General features: G+C 22.6%; 1 protein-coding gene across 2 annotated transcripts in view; it reads right to left on the bottom strand.

Annotated features, from left to right (window-relative positions):
- The window catches only part of LOC129608552 (helix-loop-helix protein 11-like), an 82,402-nt gene extending 62,273 nt beyond the window's left edge, over positions 1–20,129 (bottom strand). Inside the window, exon 1 of one of the 2 annotated variants that reach the window (XM_055520135.1) lies at positions 19,176–20,129. In XM_055520135.1, coding sequence (XP_055376110.1) covers positions 19,176–19,252 — 77 coding nt within the window. In that variant the 5' untranslated portion in view covers positions 19,253–20,129. The remainder of the gene's footprint in view (positions 1–19,175) is intronic. The other variant, XM_055520136.1, reaches the window with a different exon arrangement.
- Between the last annotated feature and the right edge of the window lie 276 nt (positions 20,130–20,405).

Raw genomic sequence — 20,405 nt, 5'->3', positions numbered from 1 at the left:
CATTTTAAAAATAACAATCTCAATTTTTTTAATTCATGTTCCTAAAATAAAAATTTGTTTGTCTCCTAAATTTAAAAATTAACCGATTCTATTGTCAATTCATTTCTACCTTATGCTTTAAAGATTTTATAACACTACCAATATAAAGTAACAGCGCTAAAATTTCGCCTAGTGGTGAAAATTTTGAAACATTAAAATTTAATGTTATTGAGAATGTCAAACGAGATCTTTGAATTGTCATTCGAATTTTATCAATGAAAACAGATAAATGAAGTAAAATATGTTTATAAATGTAAATGTATGTGCAATATTCAATAATTAATATAATCGTAATAATATAAAACTTTTATATAAAAATAATAAAGACCATTTAGAAAAAAAATAAGAACTAATAAAATTTTAATAATAAAATTTCAATACATGTAGGTTACTATGTAATATAAAAATTGTTCATTATTCGATTTTGTAATGGGTTAAAATATCTTCAAATTTATTATACTAAATAAAACTGTTTTACGATTAACTCAATTTATTCAGGTTATTCATATACCTTGCCAAAAAAAAAAAAAAAAAAAATTAAAAAAAATAAAAACTTTTACACGTGTATCGTAAAAAAAAAAAATACACCAAAAAATATGAAAAGGTTGAGAAATACTGCCTCACACTCTTCCTATACATAATAATAAAAAAATTTAGCTGGTATGTACCTAATATACAAAGTACATAAGTATGCACATACGCAAATATGTATGTATGTATGTCTTATATTATTTTCATTCTAAATAAATAGTACGAAACTCAAATATTAATAACCAAAAACTTTATTTGACTTTTCGAGAAATTCACCACAAAAAAAACAAAAAATAACACAAAATAATGAGCAAAAAAATTTTTTTATTATATTTAGTATATAAGTATGTATATATAGATATACTAGATGGCGTACGTGCAGCATACTGAAAACGACTAATACTATTAAGAAAAATAAAAAAATAATAATAAAATAAAAGAAAAATTATTATTTTGGGTCAGAAAACGATTACAACATTTCTCTTTTACACTTTTTTTTTCTTCTTTTATTTTCTACAACATTCATTTAATGTTGGTTTTTATTTTCTTGTTTTTTTTTTCTTTAATGATAATTGGCATGGAAGTCAGTATAATATAAATATATCACAACACTTACATCATACATAAATATCTACATGTTTATGTACATATGTATATTGTTCAGACTTACCTTTAAACCTACATACCATGATATTGTAGCGCGTACATAGAAAATATTTCAATGAATAACATGTTTTTTTTTATTTTCGGGAAATTTTCTTCTGTTCCATTGACAATTCAACACAAAAAGAAAAAAACTAGAATATGGTAGAGTTTAAATTCTCAAAAATCGATATAGTAAGAAGAGACTAGGAGAATGAAAATATTTTCAGATTTCAGAAAGAAAAGTTATTTTATAAAATCAAGAAAAAACAAAAAAATTAAATGTTTTTTTCTCAATGATCATCAAAAAAAAAAAGAAGAATAATACGAACCCATAATGAATTGAAAATAGAATGTTTATGTGTATGTTACTGTTATATACGAATATACGTGTATATGGTAAATGACTAAAATTAAGTGAAGGTTTTCTAAAATATCAGATGATTGATCACTTCCAAGGAAAATCGAAAACAATTGAGTACATATTCACAAAACATACTTGGAATTTATACGTAGGCACGTATACAAAAGAATTTTTCTTTATGGACAAGTTTTTTTTTTTTGAAAATTTCAAAATTGAGATCAATTATGATCGTCATTATTGATAATATTTGATTTAAAAAATATAGTAATTAGTTAACAACGTTGTATGTAATGTAATTTTAAAAACAGAAAATTAAAATTTATTTGAATATTTGTAAGGATTCCGAAATAAACATTTTTTTTTTTTGCAAATTGAAAAAAAGATTTAATTAGGTTAAGTAAAAAAAATATGTGTGGACATTATGCAATGCGGTTTAATGAGGTTTGTAATTGAATAAAAAAAAACATAAAAGAAAAACGCACTTTCAAATTACGGTCATTTGACTACCAACATGTACATACTGTGAACGTTAACAATTTTTTATACACATTATGTTCTGAGACGGAACAATTTTTATAAGTTAAATTATGGAATCTTTTCTGATTCCGTTTTCAGCTATACGAATCAAATTCCTAGATAAATAATAAATTTTACTATTATTCTCTCTTTAAGTCGAGACGATATACAACATCCAAGTTGAGATACTACGTCACTCTTTACTTAAAATACTCTCGCATAATGAATATAACACATAACGTAAATATTGATTTTACGTTTTCCTTTTATTAATAGTTGACTATATTTAAGGAAAACATAAAAAAAATAAACATGTATAGTATAGACCTCAGCAAAATAATGCAGAAAAATAAATATAAAATTCAATGCACATTTAAAGAAAAATGAAACATAAATCAATTAAATGAAACCTTATAGAATTACAATAATTACAATTGAATTAACAAATAAGCAAATTAATTTTATTATTTTGTTTATTTTAATAAAAGCTATCCCAGATCTAGATATAATCGACTTATACACTTTAAATATTACTAATATCAAGTAAATGTCCTCAATAATTTAATTTTATATATCGGTTTTGTAAAATATTACTTAATGTCGTAAATGCAATATGTCGCATTAAAAAAAATTGTAGGTAATAAATTACAAAAATTAAATATATTTTATATAACAAGTACGTTTTGTTCCTACATATTTTGTATGTATAAAAGCACATTATGTTTTAGAGTTAAATTAAAGGAAATTTTTATACAAAACAGATGATGATGAAAATTTTGCAAAAGTATTGTTAATTGACACAAAATACAACACAAAACTGACCAAGTCAATTGAAAAATTAATATTTGTACGCATTTAAGTAAGTATCATTAGCACTTAAAAGTAGAAATAAGAAAAAATATGTTAATATTAATTCAGTTCGTTCATAGTTACTTGCTATGAGTACATACAAACGAACACATTATTGTCATTTGTAAATATCATCATGCCTGGTTGTGAGGACTTATGTGTATTATGTGCAATATTCAAATTACAAAATACATATATAGTAAAATTTAATTATGCGCATTAATTTCCAGTAACAGGGAATTATTTATTGAACGTATTACAAATTTTGTACTATATGGGAATAGCAACCTAACTTCTAAAATTCTAATAACTCGTACTTAGAAGCTCTTCGAATATTATATATCTTTAATTTTGTAATAATTACTTTTTCAAAAAGCCTAATACATTAATTTCTAAAGTCGTCTATCTAACTCAATTATGTATGAAATTCAAATTAAAGGCATCTTTCTTTAAAAAAAAATATTTTCTTAATATAAAATATCTTCAAAATAAATTGTAATCGATTTTCACACATTTAAATTATAGAAAATTATGTACTTATTGAGAAAAGAAAACAAAAATTTAACCTTTTCTTTCTCTCTCTCATTAATTATAATCACCGTAAAAATTGATCATAACTACACCACATCATAATAAATCTAATACACATTCTTAAACACAAGTAGACGTAACATCGTAGTAGAAATGAATGTATGCAACATTAATGTGGCAGTACCTATATATGTGTGTATGTATGTAATATGTATATCGTAGGCTAGATTAAAATTTATAAAGAAAATTATTTTTAACACATTTAGAAATTCTTCAACGTAGGTAATATTTTTTTAAGTTATAAAAATGTATATGAGCTTAACCATAATGTAGGAATAATAATATGTACAATACGAGTATTATTGTAGCAGACAATTAAATACATACATACACATGACATACAATATTTTCTATCTCCTCCCTATTGTAAATTGTAATATGGTATCGTCATCAAAATCTATTTTTAGTACTCAATTAAAATCACCTAAATCATATAATAAAAAATGTACATGTTATGTATATATACATTCTTACAAACAGAAATGCATATACATTGTACAATATTTTTTTTTACACTCTTGCACACATACATATGTACATATGTAGGTACAAGAATTTAAAATAAATTTAATGCTCATATTTTTATAGCCATACTTCACCTACTCCAAAACGTCCTCTATATAGTAAAATAAAAAAGACAACAATAAGCATTAGTTAATTCAAAACAAAAAATCTAAAATACGAAAAAAAACAAGAAAAGAAAATCACAGAAAATGAAAAGTCAACGAACTCAAAATAACATAAATGAAAAAAATATATGTATGTATGTATGTACAAAATTTTTCTTTTTTTTTTGCTTTAACTTGAATTCCATTGAACTGCTGTTTACTATATAGCTCTAGCTGTATGATTTTCATTTTAGCTGAATGCCAACGATAGTATTACATTAGATTTTAATGAATACCCATTTGCTATTTCTTATTTTACAAACAATATTAACTTTAATACCTTTATTACCTTTGCTTTTTATTCTTTTATATAATTTAGAGTTACGAACTTATGATTATATTTTCAAAAAATCTATTACTACTATTGAGTTTGATTATGATTAGGGTGGCCAATTTAAAGTTAAATTTAGTTTGAAAAAATCTCAATGCATTACATTTAGAATTTATGATAGATTTGGAAATAAGCTATGTAGGGTTTCTGAATTTTGCATTTTTTTAAATTATAATTACATAAATAGCTCGTATTAAAGAAAATAAGCTTCAAAAATTCAAAAAATTGATAATATGCTATTGACTATATGCTGACTTAGATTTCGAAAAAACTAGTCAAACTATATATCAAAATCTTCTTGACGAAGACTTCACAAAGAAGCCGAAATATTTCAATTTACACTATTTTAAACAAAAAAATATGTAAAGTAATTGCTCTTTTACTAATAGTATGGTACTTAAAAAAATAAGAAGATTAAAAATTTTATAATTAGAATTTTGACTACGCTTAAAACTACAAACATGCATATTTTCACTTTTTTTTTTTTAAATTATTTTAAGAAAAATACCTATTTTCAAATTAACTAGCTAAATTCAACTTAAATAAAAATTTGGTTGGCAACACTGAATTTCATGACAGTAACTAGCCTTAGAGAAATTTTTTTTTTCTTATTTTGTTCAATTCACAATTTCACAAAGTCATAGCACAACGCAACTCTCTTTGTCTTCTCCTCATATTTATAATTTTCCTCTCTCCTTTTCCATCTTCATCTACTTAATATTTATTTACATATCTATTCTATTTGTACGTTTTATTTAATGTTTGCGGTTATTCCGCGCCAACTGCAAAAATATCACTTTACAGACGTCTATGAAACTTAGGAATTTCAAATATTTATGTAATTTTTTTTTTGATTTTTGCTTTTTATTTCTTTAATTTATTGTAGCAATTGAATAATAATAAAAAATACATAAATTTCTAAAAAAAAAAAAACGAAAAAAAAAAAATAAAACTTGAAATAAGAACGCTGTATGTGATCGAATAGATAACTGCGATCCTCTACTTATTATGTATGAGTGTATGTAGGTAAGTGTTTCTAATTAAAATTATGCACAATTCATATAACAGTTCAATTTAACTATAAAGAAGATCACGTATAAGTGAAAATATTTTAATTGAAATTTTTTTTTAATCGACTCTTCAATATTTTTAGGTTGCGATTAAATTATTCAAGGGGTACTAAATTCATTTGAAATGAAAAACTTAAATTTCAAGATAGGCACATGGATTTAAGAATCAATAAGAAAATATTTTACTTATTTAAATAAACTTAATGAAATAACCTTCAATTTAAGTACCGTAAATCAGCTAACTACTCCGAAATTCAAATATTTTCAACTCTGATATTTAAAATTAAAATTAGTTACCTTTACGTTCTGGTACTCACCAGAAACTAAGAGAAAAATGTTGTCAAAGATATTACAATAAGAGAGCTTTTAAATTAACAGTATTCTCATTCGGAACATTTGACAGTATTCTCATTACCGTATTAAAACAAATGTAAGTATGTAGGTACATATTTAAAAATATTTTGGCAGACACTAAAAAAAATTTAATTAAAATAAAAATTCTTTAATAAAAATTTATAAATAAGCACGATAATTAATGGCACTGATGATAATTAAATTAAAAGAAAAAATATTCTCCGTTTTTTTACTTTTTCATTTATTTGAAAAACAAAACCAAAAACAAGAACTTGTTAATGAATTCTTCAAGGAAGGACCCAACAATTTATTTTCCATTTACTTAGTATTAAATTGATTTCTTTTAGTATAAATAACAATTTGTTTTAGCTACAATCAATTATTTAACAATGAACTAAATACAACAATAACACTTTACTTTTTGCTCTTTTGATTTAAAATATTGAAATTTAAGAAAAAAATAAAATAAAAAAGAGAATAAATAAAAACAGAAAACCAGAACAATGTTTATAAGTAACACGCGTAAACCATTAAAATTAACATTATAAAAAAAAAACTTAAATACAAACACAAGTTTCTTAATTATACGTGTAGGTTAGAGTATAAGAGTAAATTAAAAGATTTGACATAACAGTTGTTCTTCTCAAATTTATCAATGATTGAGTGATAATGTGAATGTTACAATATAATACAATTAACACACATATTTCTCATTTCGATTTATATAAAAATAGAATATTGTTTAAAAAAAATGAGCGTGTACATTAAGTAAGGAGAAGATTATGAGTTAATAGTAGCACAGTTCAATTCTCTAAAATATCTCTCGCATAAGTACATAAATGCTATGCGATACTATTAGTAAATTGTTTGTTTTCGGAAAGTAATCAACATTGTGCAACGATTTACCGTTAATAAAAAGATTTTGTCAATGAAACGCTTATATTCCGCTTCCTCATTTTAAAATGCTTTTGGAACCAGTTTTATTTATTGTTAAATTTTAATTTTTCTTTGTAATATGAACTATGCGTGGTCTTTATTGACCTAAAGCAAAGGTGATATTATTGAAAACTTTATCAAATTAGGTCCTTTGTACTTTATCTTCACTCAAAAATTGCAAAATTAGTATATAAGCACATATGTATGTATTTGTATAACATAATAAAATGTTATAGTTGTCATTCTTGTTCTTGTGCATAAAATATCGCTTTTTACAACTAAAAAATTTACTGGTGAAAAACGTCGTCAAAATCGTCTTTACTCTCAATTTTTGTTTCGTTTCTTTGATACAAATAAATGCATATACATATATATATCAATTTAAATGTAAACTGTACACATATTTAAAATATTGTAATGCAACAGCAACAAATATTTGTATAAAAAAAAATTTTCTACTCTACCGCTTTTTAAAATACATGTGTATTTTCTCACTTAAATCGCTTATATACTTCAAAACGTAATGATTATAAAATATATGCAAATAATAATATGCATTTTTTTTTCTTCTTCTTTTAGTTGTTTTAAATGAATATTGAGTTTAACATACACATTCATACGTATATAAGTATGTGTGTATATTTAAATTTAAGTTTGCAATTTTCTTTTGTATAAACGCGTTTTAATTAGAAATTTAATACGATTAACTTTTTATATACTTAAAAACATGTAATAAATATTACATAGGTATATGGAAAAGCACATATTTATATACATACATATACACATATTTAAATTTGCATATACATATGAATGTAAATTGATTAGCATTCACATGTATAATTGTACCCTACCTACATTATTATTTTTACACAAAAATCCATTAATTTAGTATGTGTGTATGCATAAATAGGTAGTAAATTGCATATTTTTATATATACATATCTATAAACAAATAAACACAAGTATGTAAGCACTTATAAATAATATTATTATTTTATTTTTTTTTTCTCTTTTTAAATACAACAGATATCTAATTACACAATTGTGGCGCCACTATTTATAAATTGTTTGCACAATGCAATGTTTAATGCATATTTCATATACATACACAGTATGCCGAAAAGGAATACTGTAATTCACAATATTTTTAATGAGTCGCAACATTAAATACAGAATATTTCTTGGCATGCCTGTAAAATAAAACACAATTTGTATTTAAAATTGTGCTATTGAGCTCTTTTAAATTGTGCAATAAAAGTTTAAGAAAAAAACATTGTAAATTTTTGAAAACATTTGACCGTATTTCGAATTTACTCCGATAAATAATTTTCAAATAATTTTCTAATACTTCTGATAGAGTAAGAGATTCGAATTGTGGAAGGAGAACTAGAATACTTGACACTTAAATAATTTTGATTACAATTGAATTTTATCTAATTGGATACTTGAATACCAAAAAGAATAAACTTTGAAATATTTTAAAATTAAAAAAAAAAATTTTGCTCAGAACTGTTAACAATTATTGTTGAATGCAAAAAATTATGACCAAACCTTAGTTTTGTGTTGGATAAAAATATATTTTGTATGGACGTATGTATGTATGTATAATGCCTTGAATAATACTAATCGTACTTATATATAGGTATGTACATATGAATGCAGGCATGTGTATACTTATTTGCACACTCAATAGTAAAACTGAAGTGAAAAATCTAATTGAACCTTAATGACTTTAAAGAAAAAGTAATAGGCATTAAATAAAATTTGATATGCATATGTTTGTAAATTATTATGTAGATTTTACTCATCTAAATATACATACATACATACATAAGTATATGCACATATGTATGTATATCGGCAACAAAAGTATGGCTAGTTATGAATTTACTCATGTAAAACTACACACAATGTACATTCATACATAAACAAATTAAATTTAAAAAATTTAAACAGGTTTTCTAGCATTTCACCCTTACTTTACCTACTCTAAACTAAGAGTATACACATACTTAAATACATATGCATGCACTTATGAAGTACGTCGAGAAATAAATAAATAAAAACAAATTATTACGAGAAATCTAATAATAAATTTATTTTATTAGGAAAACCAAGAAGAATTTTTATTACGACTTGTAAAAACTTAATTGTATTATTTATTTATTATAGTTATTTCAAGTCCTTGAAATTTTTTACAATTAGTTCCGGATTGGGAAAAAAAACATATTCCTTACAACAATAACAAAAAAATACTTGCTTACTTTTATTTCATAAAATCACAAAAAGCTGTTTTAAAAGAAATGTCCGCCAATATAAAAAAAATATAACACTATATAGAGAAGTATGTATTTACGTGTATGTATGTATATATGATATCTACAAACATACAGTTTAATCATATGTTCCACCATTTTAAATATCAATTACGTGTTAGTATAAAAAAAAATTTTAAATTAAAAAATAAATGAAACAAAAACTACAAAACAACATTAAAATAAATTCGCCAAATTTAAAACGAAGAAAACAGTACACAAAAATAAAACGTCGTATTTTTTGCTAATTTATTGCGAAAATTGTACGCAAAAAATTATTGGATTTGCGAAAAAAAACAAAATTTACAAAAAAATAAAAATAATAAACATTTTACACACAGCAACAAGTTCTGTTATTTTCATATACACACAAACAGAAAAATAATACATACTCAAACACATAGAGAATTAACCCAGCTGATGTGTGGGGTGGTTAAAATAAAACAAAAATCCATTCAACAAAAAAAAAGAGAAAATTAGCCATAAAAGTGTGACCATCCTATTAACATTTTAGTGCTTAATTTAGGTTAAATTTCAAATCAATGAACATAAGTTCAGATCACAAGATTAAAAAATTATTACCTAAATAATTTAGTGTTCTTAAAAATTGTTTTGCATTTATTTCGCCGGTCTTTATGAATGCAATATTTTTGAATTCTTAAAAGTTATGATCAATGACACAAGTTAGAGGTAAAATTCTATTTTAAAATAAACTAAAATTTATATGCCTAAATAAACAAATTCATTTTCAGCATTTTATTACTTGAAAAGTATTTTATGCAAGTCTAAAAGTACCTAGGAATACATTAATCTTTTATCTGGACGTAGAACGTATTAAAAATTTCTAGACTAAATTCTAGCCTTAAAATCAAATTTGAATTCTCATTTTGTTAAAAAATGTGACCACGCTTGTAAAATTAAAAATGTAATTTAACAAAACAAATAATTTGGTAATTATAAAAATAAAAAAGTGTACATATGTATTTAAGTGTGTTTACACGTACGTGTACTTAAAATATCTAATCAAGAAAAATAAATAAATATTTATGTATGTATTAAAAAAGAAACCATAAATATATGCATACACACATATAAATAATTTAAGTACACAATATATAAAAAAAAATTTAAAATAAAAAATTACTTCATTTCATAAATATGAAATTCTAATTATAAATGAAGACGAGAAATAAATAACTTTAGAAATAAATTTTAAGTTAAATTGCATATAAATTGTATAAGTATTTTGAATATCCTGAGATAGGACTTCGTTGTACTACAATCATTATAATTTCACATACATATTTTTAATTTCCTCTGACACTTCAGCAAGAGAGAAACAGATTTTTGATATTACTACAATTTTTTGTATAATTTGAGAAAATAAGAGAAATTATAAAATTCACTAAAAAAATATTTTTTTTTTGGCCAAAAATATTCGTTTCACTTATTTTATTCATATGAATAATTCTTATAGATTTAAAAACACACTTAACTAAAATTAAAGTAAAAATTTTTGCAATTATTGTCAAAAAAAAATTTTCACTCAAAGATCAAATTTCAAATACCTACTTTGTATATCAAGAGCTAGAAAACAAAAATCGGACATGCTTAAGAAAATATTTCAACATTTATTATGATTTTATTTTTAAAATATTGTTAGTATTAAATTTTAATTAATTACAAAATATTTAAAATTAAAATTTCATTTAAAAATTTTAAATATGCAATTAATTTTTAATTTTTTTTAGCAACAAAATTATAAAAAAAAAATTTTTAAGAAATAATGCTTCATACATTACATTAATTTATTATGTGCATGCAAACATACATGCATATACATTTACATATGTATGTACTTAAAATCATAAAATACAAAATATATTTTTGAAATGTTTATATTAAAATTTTTTTTTTAATAATCAACTAAGTAAATACTTTTTAGTGCATAATGTACGGAAAAGAAAATCTTTTCCTTAGAAAAATGATAAATGGCGCCAATAATTTTGAATCCAAAAATAAAAATTTTTAATACTTTGTTTCAAAAGTTTTCAAAATACCATAACATAATATATATATGTACATATATACGTCAAATATGCTTACGTATGATGAATATTAGAAAATCTTTGAAATCTTTCAGCTGACTTCATTCATATACATACATACATACTTTTAAATGATTTGAAAAATGAATTGTGGGGGATTTTTTGTTTGAATTCAAATTCAAGTAATTTATAAATTTTTAAATTGAACAATTAATTTTTAGAAAATTTTATATCATATTTATGAAAATCAACTTTTATTTGAATTAAATTTTTTTTAAGTGACTTCTTTAAGTGGTTTTTTAACACACATAAAGATTTTTGACTGAAGACTCAATATGTAATGGTTAATTATAATTTTTTGGTAATTACAATCATAAAATTGAGTTATGCAAATTATATTAAAAATTTATTAATTATTATATAAGAATTGAGTAGGTGATGTAACGATAGTGGGAGAAAAATGAAATAATTAATGAAATGACAAGTAAATCGATTAATTTGATTTTAACTTTGAATTTTTTGACATCGAGATTTTAAAATGACATCTGGTGAGAAATTTTTTTTTCTCTTATATAAATTGTTTATATTTAATTATTTTAACAATATAGCACTTAAATTTTGAAATTTTTATTATTTTTGTTTATATAAACAAAACAAAAATCCATTAAAAATTTATGGAATTTGATTGTATTTTTTTTTTTGATAGAAAGCAACATATTTTATACTCTGTTAAGGATTAAGAGTAATTAATAATTTTTCAAATTTATTTTTTCAATCTTCTCTTGCTGTTTTTCAATAAAACAATATATTATAAAAAATACCTTTTTCATTAGCTCACATGATTTGAAGCACGTATTTACTTTTTGATTATTTTACGAGTATTCATGTATACATACAATGTTGCTATTCATATTTATTTATAAACTTATTAAAATATACACAATACGGAAACTTATATATGTATGTATGTTTAAACAAAAATTAGGTAGTACACGTATATTTTTAGTGTGATGATAAATTTATTTTTAAAACTTAAAATAAATAACAAAAAAAAAATAATAAAAATTTTTGAAAAATAAAATCAGCTGTTTTTAATCGCTAAAAAATTTTTTTATCATTACCATTTACTATTTTTTATGCTCTATTGAATTTGTGTATCGTTATTATTCAAGTATATTACTTAAGTATGTAATTATAGTTATTATTAAATAATTATTCTAGCTATGTATAGAAATCATTTTTTAATTTAAAACGTAATTATTTATTATTTTTTATCATAAAAATTAAAATTGATAATAATTACTTAAAATTATTTTTTTTTATTTTATTTTAAGACAATATTCAATTAGCGTTAGCCTTGCAAAGTATGTAACGTACATATAATTAGTATTTAAAATATTCTGCCCACTGTCTATTAATTAAAACTGTATTCGAAGTTTTGATTTGTAAGTTTTTTCAAATTTTATGATTTATTTTCATTTAATATTATTTGTCATTTTAAAAATTCTATAAATAATATAAGTACATATAAAATTGTAATTTATCATAATTTTAACCTTATATAAAAATCAGTTAAAAAAATAAATAAATAACAAGGTCGTTAACATTAATTTATTAATTATACCTAATAATATTATAATTTAATAATTTAATAATTATACCTTTTTGCAATTATCTTTATATTAGAGAAAATGACAAATTTTCTAAGTTTACTACAAATAAATTTTTTATTTTACTTATTTACGTAGGCAAATATATTTACATTATAAGTAGCATTACAGCATTTCTACATTTGCAAAAATTTTTGAAAATATGTGGTGAATTTTTCAATTTCTTACTTTTCGCAAGTATATTAGAGAATTTTATTTGATTATTCAAAAAACTGGTGTAATATTGTATCGAAAGAATTTGAAAGACTTAATAAAACCAATGTGCTACTGATTTTTCAGTAAGTTTGAAAATAGTCTGCCGTAAGACTAAATCTTGAAATAATTTCGCCACCTATTCTAAAATAATTCTCTGGAAATACAACTAAAAAAAAAATAAATTTGAAAATAAATTCTCCGGCAAGAGATGCCAATGTATTTTTTAATGGGTTAATATTATGTTGGTTGTAGCTAATATTGATTTAGATTTTGTTTTCGGTAATATTTTTGAAGTTCTTAGCTATTGTGGATATTTTCTGAATCTTATGGTATTTTCGTAAATACCATATATATATATATATATATATATATATTTGGGTTCGTAAATATAATGGCCTACATTTTTACTATGCCGTATAATTTATAATTTATTTTGTAGCCTTTATAATAATAAGCAATACATATGTGTTTATGTCTAATAATTCAGTTTTTTTGTATGGATATTAGAAGTTTATACATATAAAGCACTTGAAATAAAATTGTCCTGTTAAAAATATTTCTACTATTCAATTCATAAGAATATAAAATTTTTATAATGCGTAATAATAATTGTGTAGTATATAGAAAAAAAATATATGTATGTATATAAAAATACCATGAAATTTCGGTAAAATTGAAAAAAAAAAAACCTTTTCAACATTTGCGGTTAAGGATTATTATTGAAAACCTATTTTCATTTTTTGTATACATAAGTAAAACAAAAAGAAAAAATGCACATGCGCCTATCAGCTGAGATTTTATGTATCTACAATAAACTTAAAAAGATGTACACCTGCTCAAAATATACTACATAATTATGTACATAATTATTTATATACCTAGAAAATTATGTGTACACTACTTTCTATATGTACGTACAATAGTGCAATATATTTACTAAATAGTGCTAGACAGTACATTAATATTCATATATGTATGTACATACTTGTACGTGAATCGAAACAAAAAATTTTGTTGAAAAAATCCAAAAGTGCAGGAAATTCTTATGTAGGCATAAATGTGCACCGTTGAACGTACTATACATTTATACATCTATGTAGTAAAATTTAGATTTTCGGAATTGCAATTTCAATCAGGAACTTACAACCTGGGTTTTCGGCTAGTACCTTCCACCTGAATATGAATTTCTTAATGAATTAATAGAAACAAATCGCGATGTTAACACTTAATTTATATTTTAAGATTTTATTAGAAACAAAATTTCTTAACGGGTTTCTAATTTCAAAATTGAGTATTGAATAATTACTTACATACCTACCTATTAGAAAACAAAATTATAAACAAAATCAGACACAAATTAATAATGGAGTAAAAGTAGCGGAATAATAGTATGCAATCGCTTTCATATATTAACGTACATAAAGTTCATATAAGCTCAACAAATATTAGAATCAAATAATATATAAACGTATTTAGAGTATTGCATGAAAAAACTGTCATCATCAATGTGATCATTTAGTAAAATTATATAAGTATGTACCTACTACTGCACTGATTTCGAGTTAGAATTATTTTATAAATTTTCTTATTACACATATTTCGTATATACGTTACGTACATACATATGTACATATTCCCATTTGAATTTGTTTTAATGCCAGTATGTATGTATAGCGTTCATTTTTTTACACTCACACTAATTTACTTAACAGCAAACACATACGCAATACAATAAAATTTCGGCATAAGAAAAAAAAGTAAATTATAAGCGGCGCCGCTTTATTATTATATTTTTTATATTCATATTATTATTCCTATCCCTTTCTCTCATTTTTCTAATAAAATCCATATTATATACATTTATATTGTTATCTCTTTATGAGTCACTATAGCTTTTTCACATTTTTCACTAAATACAATATGTTTAGTTTATTGCATATGTATAGGTATAAATAGGTAAGAATGGAATAATCCACCTTAGTGTACACATATTTGTAGGGATTTGCGTTTTTTTTTTAACTGTACATTGGCAAAATATTATTATTTATACAAATTTTATTTTTATCTAAACCACACTACACATTCTTCATATTTTTATAATGGTTGTGTTGTGCTGTTTGTTTCTACATGTTCATTTGTACTCTCTACATTTGCGATTATGACATATTTTTATAATGAGAATATTGCAGCCTATTATTGTTGTAGATCTTAATAATTTTTGCTACTTAAAAATAACGAGATATCTAAAAAGATTTTTTTATGCCTTTTGAATAATTTAAAAATATTTTGTAGATATTTTTTTAGGTTGAATTTTAATTTTTCTTAGAATAAAATAAAATATTTGTTGAATTACAGCATTTTACAACCAACATTCATACATATGCTAGTATTTACTTTCTTTTATCATTTTGATTTACAGGTTTTTTCTTTCATTTGAGTCCTAGTTGCAATAAAGTGAGAAACCACTGGGTTTTGTGCAAATTTGCCTATGTTTTTATTCCGTCAAGAACATTAGATTTAGATCACAAAATTATTCAAATAAAAATCAAGACATTGAGGGAAAGAAAAAATAACTTAAAAATGTTTTGAGTAAACCACAGTTCCAATATTCCTTTCTTATGTAGAAAATATTTTGTAGGCGTAAGTACGTATGCACATACATATGTAACACATATGTGCCTAAAACGTTATTAAACTTTAAATAGCTAATATAAAAAAAATTATAAATTTCGATTGCTTATGAAAATTGAAAAAAAAATATTTTGCCTGAAAAATGAGAGAACGTTAATAAAATATAATAAACGTATGAAAATGTATGACGAACATTTTTGTTTGCACATAAACTTTAATACACACATATGTATGTATAGAAATATAAGAATTTTTAAGTACAAACAAATGTGTATTTATGTATGTATATGAAAATGTGCAAAAAATTTTTTACGAGCAAGTTTATCTCAAAGGTAAATAATTTACGACGTAATAAGAAAATGAGTAGTATGGTAACTTGTTATTTTTTTGTTTATTTTTTTTTTTTTATTATTTATGTGAAAATTTGTTCTTGTACTTAAGAATTTTTCTTGACTGCTTTTTTTTTAGTTTTAAAGGATGTAATGTGGAATGTGGATTATGCATATAGCAAATAGATGTGCAAATGTATGTACATAAAATATACAAAATAGGTACAGAAAAATTTAATGTTGTTTATACGTACATACATATTACATAGACATTCATATATAAATGTACCTACCTGAGTAAAAGATTAAAAGAAAATGTGCATAAATATTACGATTATGAAAATAAAACTATGGCGTATGTTATGCAAATAAAATAAAAAAATTAATGAACTTTATATACGAATGTATATTGTTTTTATGTTTTATACAAACAGACATGAGTGCAGAAGATATGAATATGTATATAAGTATGTACGGAAGTGCTAACATATAGTACCTCTTTTACCGAATACATTAATTACAAGAATATTAAATATAATGAAAATTAATTAAATATTTAGTAAATTTTTATGCGTATGTACGATATACATAGGTGCCTATATACTTTTTAAAAATGACTTTATTTATGATATATACATACATAGGTAAATATATTAATTTAAAAGTATAAGAGCACGTTACAATATCTACAGTTTCTATGTATGTAGCTGCATTTGTGCTTGTAAGAAACATTTTCTGTAAGTACTTGTAGATAATAAACCTTTTAATTAATTTGAAAGTAGAAAATTTAAGCAGATTATTTTATATGTACATTATACAAACATATATGTATTTATTATTTGTATAAATTTTAACTAAAATATTAATGCCTAAATATATATATATATAAATGTATGTGCGTAGGCACTCAGTGATAATAATAATAATAAAATAACTGATTTCAACATTAAATCAAATTACAAAAAAAAAAAAAAAATAATTTAGAAAAATTTACGATTCAAAATTTTCGAGATTCGTGATATCAATATGTTCAAATACTTGTATGCATTTTATTCAAAAATTATCTAAGATAATTTTGAATTTGAGTAATTTGACATTTCGTACTACAAATGCTAGCTGCAATTTTGGTAGATACCTAATCATTACATTTCTTTCTTGTTTTCTAGCATTCTAGCGCTTTAGTTTTAAAATTGATATTAATTATAATTACTTGCGTATATGTATTGTATGTAAATATATACTTAGAAAAAACAATGCCCAAAATAGCCCCCAAAATCATATTGAGGGAAAAATATGTTAGATGTTTACAAATAGCAATCTGATTCGTTTTCCATATTCTGTTATGGGGCTTTTTTTTTATTTGTTCTCATACGCCTCTCATAAGTCATTAGTCGTCTGGTTAAGTGACAAATTTAAGTCTTACACAATGGAAAAAAACATATGTGAATTTGTCTTATTAGAGTTTTTTACAATTGAAGTAATACAATAATGTTTTTATGTATTAAAGTTTGTTTTAATAAATAAAAAAACAAAATAGTAGTAAGTAGTAAAAATAATAAAGGTCATCTATTCATGTAACCATATGTATGAAAAAAAAAACGTGTAATAATAAAGAGCTACATGTAAACAAAAAAAAAAAAAGAAAAAAAATTGTAAACAAAATTTTTAGCGCAAAAATAACTTTTTTTTATATAAAGAAAACGAGAAACAAAATTAATTTAAACATAACATTGTAAAAAAAATAAAAAAAGAGAAAAATAGAATGCAAGAAGGATATTTGTTGTATGTAGGTATGTAACAGTTTTCGGATACCTTTCTAATTTTAGAATATTAACTAAAATATTTTAAATGTTAACAATTATTATTTTGTTTATAAAAATTTTAAACTGTGTGCAAAAAAGTATGTAACTATGCATATTGTGTATAAAATTAAATTTTATATTAATTTTAATTCAATTATGCTATGTCATTATAAAAATATATAACTGAATATAATTGAATAAAAATTGGAGTAAATTAGTAAAAAAGCAAAAATCTAAATGTAATCTAAAAGTAGGTACTTTGATAAAAGGAATTGAAGCACGTGTATGCAGTAGGAAATTACTAGGGTATTTAAAGATGCCTATCATATTTTTGGCTATCCACCTTATATCCAACTAAATAAATTTTTTCTCAAATAAGGACTATCAAAAAAGAATGTTTTCTTCAATTCTACTTGGCTTTTATAGGCACAAATTCAGAAAATTTCTTAATTTTATGACTTATATAGACTAATAACACATTTAAATATGTGAGCACAACACACATATGTATGTATGTATATAGGCAGTTCTAAAAATATTGCATCATTATGTTTTCAATTCATAAAACGCCATTCATCTTTAAATCGATAATTATATTACGTAGGACACAATGTACATGTGTACATATATACTTATGTAAGTATAACTATTTGTAATGTAAAATATTGGTTATGGCCACAAAATTTAACAAAAATCATGAAAAAAAAATTATTTAACAGCTGTTCGATATTGTAAAAATAACTATTATTTTCTCTTTCTTCATGTTAATTTTTAAAAAATTAGATTTGAAATTAAATTTCTTGCTTACACCACCGAAATTTAGAGATAAGTGCAAACGTACTTATCGTACCAATATAATAGTACACATTTATAGTGAAGATTTGTTCCTAATGTATGTATGTACCCATGTAAATACATATATACATACATGTTTTAACGAAAATAAATTAACAAAATTAAATTTACAATTTTACCAATTTACCTAATTAGAATAACAAAAAACTTTTTAAAATCATTAAAAATATTTTACGCAATATTTTAAATACATACATATGTACATATAAGAAAAAGTAAATATGTATTTAGTATTTATATAATAAGCCACATGCATCCATATGTATGCAAATATATACCATATGTATTTGTTGTTCTATATATATATACATATATATATATATATATATATATATATATATATTTATCAAAGTAGGTATATTTATGTACATATATTAACATATGTGCGAATTTATATTCATGCATTTTTATTGTGTGTATGTATGCGTGTACTTACTGTACTTCATCTGCTTCATCGCTGTTGTAGTCGGCACTGTCGACAATTATTTCTTCAGATTTAATCAAAAGTGACATTATTTTACGTTTATTTATTTATTAATTTTTTTCAAGAATTTTTTTTTTAATTATTTTTAAGTTCACCAATTTTAGCAAATTTCACTTAATTTTTATTTAAAATTAAATTTTCAATTAATTTATTATTCTTTCTGGTTGTTTTATAGTATTTTATGCTTGTATTAAATTTTATTTATAATTTAAAAATGAAAAACGGCGCACACTGTGTTTTTCTCTTTAAATTAATTTTGTTTTTTTTTTTTTTATTTTCTTAAAATAATTTTTTCTTTTCGAAAATTTTTGCTTTTGAATTTTTTCTGTTGGTGGCACTGACTGTTTTTTTTTGTGTTGTTTCTCTCTCTTTTTTATTTTCAGAGATAACACGAAAATATTAAAATATTAATCAGCTGAGCAAAAATATGAAAATATCAAATTTTTTTTCTAAATTTACTAATTTTTTTTTAATCAATTCAATTTAGAAATGTTAAAATTATTCGTAAATTTGAGAACTCACTTTATTGCGAAAAAAAATTCTCTAGGAAATTTTTTTCTTTTTTTTTGTGTTGTATATTTTTTTTTTTATTTGGAATTTCAAAATATACACTTTTTTATATGACCGCTAACACTTCTCACCCGTATGACAGCTAAAACGATTCTGGCGCGAAGCTTCTTGTATCAGCTGAGATTGCTGAGAAAATTTCAAACGAAGTGACGCTATTTTATGTATTCATACGCATTTGGGCGGCAACATAATATTAAGTAATATTGTGATTTAATAAAAAAATTTATATATAGTTATTAATTAAAATGATAATATTTTTCTAATTAAAATATTTTCAATTAATTATAATTAAAGTGTACTGATATTTTAAGTATTGTTTTTTATATATGCTACTTTCGTCTAGCGTAGTACTTTACGAATTGGGTAAAAATTTTTTTTTATAGCATTAAACCAGCTGGCTGCGTAACTCCGCCTCCATATTTTGATATTTAATACCATTGAAGAGAAAGAGAAAACCAATTTATCTTTTATTCCCATAGTTATTTCACTTTAGCTAATTGTTGACTGTACCAATTCACAATAATATAGAGTCATTTAAAATTTCAAAATATAAAATTTACTTTTAGCTGATTTTTATAAGCTACATATGTATATCTTATTTAGTCAAAGCAG

Source organism: Condylostylus longicornis, unplaced genomic scaffold (assembly GCF_029603195.1).
Source record: "Condylostylus longicornis isolate FDR11 unplaced genomic scaffold, ASM2960319v2 ptg000031l, whole genome shotgun sequence".
In the NCBI taxonomy this organism is placed as follows: domain Eukaryota; kingdom Metazoa; phylum Arthropoda; class Insecta; order Diptera; family Dolichopodidae; genus Condylostylus; species Condylostylus longicornis.
The sequence above is the reverse complement of the archived record's forward strand: the minus strand, read 5'-3'. Positions and strand labels throughout refer to the sequence as shown.